Source organism: Papilio machaon, chromosome 17 (genome assembly GCF_912999745.1).
Source record: "Papilio machaon chromosome 17, ilPapMach1.1, whole genome shotgun sequence".
NCBI classification, from domain to species: Eukaryota; Metazoa; Arthropoda; class Insecta; order Lepidoptera; family Papilionidae; genus Papilio; species Papilio machaon.
Window position 1 is genome coordinate 6,855,999 of NC_060002.1, and position 3,089 is coordinate 6,859,087.

The 3,089-nt window shown below is 36.9% G+C and overlaps 1 protein-coding gene across 1 annotated transcript; it reads right to left on the reverse strand.

Annotated features, from left to right (window-relative positions):
* Positions 1–833: 833 nt before the first annotated feature.
* LOC123721909 lies at positions 834–2,724 on the reverse strand. The gene is made up of 3 exons (XM_045682018.1): positions 2,430–2,724; positions 1,486–2,070; positions 834–842 (listed from the first exon to the last, which is right to left on the reverse strand). Exons 1-3 carry the CDS (start codon positions 2,595–2,597, stop codon positions 834–836), a joined length of 762 nt encoding a protein of 253 aa, XP_045537974.1. The 5' UTR covers positions 2,598–2,724.
* Positions 2,725–3,089: the final 365 nt, after the last annotated feature.

The following is a 3,089-nucleotide window of genomic DNA, read 5'->3' on the forward strand; positions in this document are numbered from 1 at the left end:
AGAAGTATTACGCGTGTTGTTTTCAGTCATATGACCCAAACGTTCGTATTCCTGCATAAATGCTATATATCGTTCTTTGAAGACAGGATTACGTTGAAATCGACGTTCCAATGATAAAAAACGGCGTTGCGCCATTTCATATGACTCACCTAAGACATTAGTATTATTTTTTAATGGTATCGTTACAATAAATCGACCGTCTTCGTCACGGATAGTATTCAAGTTAAAGCTTTCCTCACAAGCTCGTTCTTCACTAGACAGGGCATGGCTCGAAGCGACGGAATCGAGTTCCCAAAACCTTTTCAAATTGTTGTCAAGATCTCTAATCGACAAATTACAAGAATGCGTAAATTTTGATGTTGTCTGTATTGGTAGTTGGCCTGTAACAATCCAACCTAATTTTGATTCAACTAACTTAGGTTTGTTTTTGCCTAGGTTAATTGATTTAGTACATATAACATCCCAGAAAACTTCAGCCCCGACGAGAATGTCGATTACTGACGGTATGTTGAACGAAGGGTCAGCTAGATGTAGATCTGAGGGCAACGAAAGTTGACTGATGTCTATAATAGTAGAAGGGAGTATTTTAGTTATCTCCGGTAAAATATAACATTCTATATTCGCTTTATACCTACGACATTGGGACTCGATTGTTAAGTTGCAAGCTTGTGTACTAGTTAACGATTGATTATTAATGCCATTAATTTCAGAACTTACAGAACGTGTAGATAATTTTAGTTTACTGCAAAGCGACTGCGTTATAAAATTTGCTGTACTGCCGTTATCGAGTAGAAGCCGTGCGTCCATGCTGTTGCCGTTGTCGTCAATCACTTTCACCATAGCTGTGGACAGTAAAACATGCGTAGAAGTAGTAAGTTGTATAGGAGCATTACTCGATAAAACGATATTATTTTCTTTGGCGAAAGCAATGGATGATGATGAATGATTAATAGGCAACGCAACACTAGAACTACTAGGCATTGGGTCTTGAAATGAAGTAGGCTTTGACTCTTCGGTGTGCAAAAGCGTATTATGTTTACTATTGCAATATTTACAATGCGTTAATCTACATCGCTTAGTACCATGTCCGGGACGTAAACAGTTAAAACATATTTTTAACTCTTTCGCCTTTTTTAATCTTTCTTCAACCGTTAAACTACGAAAATGTTCACATGTAAACAAAAGATGATTTTTTGAACATAAAGGACATGACAAATTATAAGATTTAATGTTGTTATGTTTTGATTGTTCTAAGGAACGATTATTATTATTTATGTTAGATGCTATTATGTAACTGTTATTTTTCGAAATTGTTTTATTTACATTTGTATTCTGTTTATTTTCAATTGTTTCCAATAAATCAGCTTTGTTACTAATGAAGTCGCAAAATTGTTGTAAAGAAGGCGGTTTCGATAAGCCATTACGATATTCTTCCCAATGTCTACCGGTTACTACGTCTAATTTGTTTGACATGATGTAAATTACAAGCGTATCCCAATATTGCGTCGGCTCGTTCAATGTTTTTAACGCTCGAATATTTTTATTAATTGTATCAAGCAAACGACGTAAACAAAGACTCGATTCTTTGACAACCTGTTCAACATTGAACAATGCCTGCACGTGATTATGCACTAATAGGCGACTATTGTCATATCGATCACATAGCAACTGCCACGCCATTAAATAATTGTCACCTTTAAAATCTATGTTCGTAATAATGTCGAGCGCCGCACCCGAGAGCGAGGCGCGTAAATAGTGGAATTTGCTTATGTTATCGATAGAAGCACTACTATGAATTAATGATAAAAATGTATCCCTATACTCAAGCCAGCACTGATAACTACCATGAAAGCGAGGTAAATCAATTTTAGGTAAGCGAATAAAATTGTGTTGGAATGATTCACCTGCTTGTTTGCATATCGAACCTGCAACAGAGCGGCCGTCATCTGCTGCACCATCTCTGCACAGCAGATTGCGCGCTTGCGCCATCAGCGCGTAATAACGCTCTTCGAATTTTGAACGTTCCTCGTATTCGTCCTCTGGCTTGTCGGAACACACCTCAATCTCCACCTGTAATTCATCGAATTGATCGTATAATGCCTCGTATTTATTTAATCGACATTGTAATTCATGTTGAAGTTCGGAGATTATGCCGGAAGCGCCAATTGAGCTAATATAATTGGAGAAATTTGTAAGCTTGGCTTTCATGCCACTACGTTTGCGAATTAAGACATCTAGCTGGGCCATTGTTGAATTAAAAGGAAAAAATTATCGATAAGAATTACGAGAAAAAAAAAAAAGAAAAAAAGTGGGTACTTCACTATATGGTAATTAGGCGCTCGTAAATGCATAAGCGTGAAATTGAACAATTAACACAATAGGAAGCCAATTATAGAGGATTTAGAAGGGAAAATATGGAACGAACTCACTTTATCTTCCCCTGTCCACACGGTACTTCCTTTGTCTTGATGTCTGAAGTTTGACTCCGGCGACCGTTGAGCCGATGTCGCGATAATTTGCTGCACTTCGTTCGCTCCAAACGTATTAAATGAGTGGACTGTATTTTCGTTGTTGATTGTTGAGGCTCGATGGACCATTTGTTTAGGCCAAACACAGTTGCTTGGTTGTAATGGTTTATTTTGGAATTAACAAAGTTGCAAAAGACAAATTATACGGTGCGCGTATGCATCGGCAGCCGGTTGAGATTTTGAGTGACGTTTCTTTTCCCCGGCACGCCGCTCCGCCCGCTTATAGGGTTGCCCGCATCTCGGGCGCGAACATACACCAAGAATTCTTTTGTAGTCAATAGAGCAAAATTTCATTATTCTACGATTATTTTAAAATTAAAATTATTCAACTTTTAACCAAATTAAATATTACGTAAATACTTTAGAAATAAATATTTTTTTCATTTATGTTAAAATGTTTTTTTAAACCGACAAGAAATAAATTAACAAAAAACGTAATAACATCGGGGTTTAGTAAGTGTAGAACTATAAAAAAAAAATTTTTACTTGGGACAGTAGAGAAAAGGGTCATAAGGTGGACTTTTTTTTCCACTCAGTGACTCCATCGTCACATGACTCCTA

Coding starts and splice junctions, on each gene's coding strand:
- LOC123721909 (XM_045682018.1), bottom strand. CDS start 2,597: ATGGTCCATCGAGCCTCAACAATCAACAACGAAAATACAGTCCACTCA. Junction 2,071..2,429: donor TGTGGACAGGGGAAGATAAA/GTGAGTTCGTTC, acceptor GATGAATTACAG/GTGGAGATTGAGGTGTGTTC.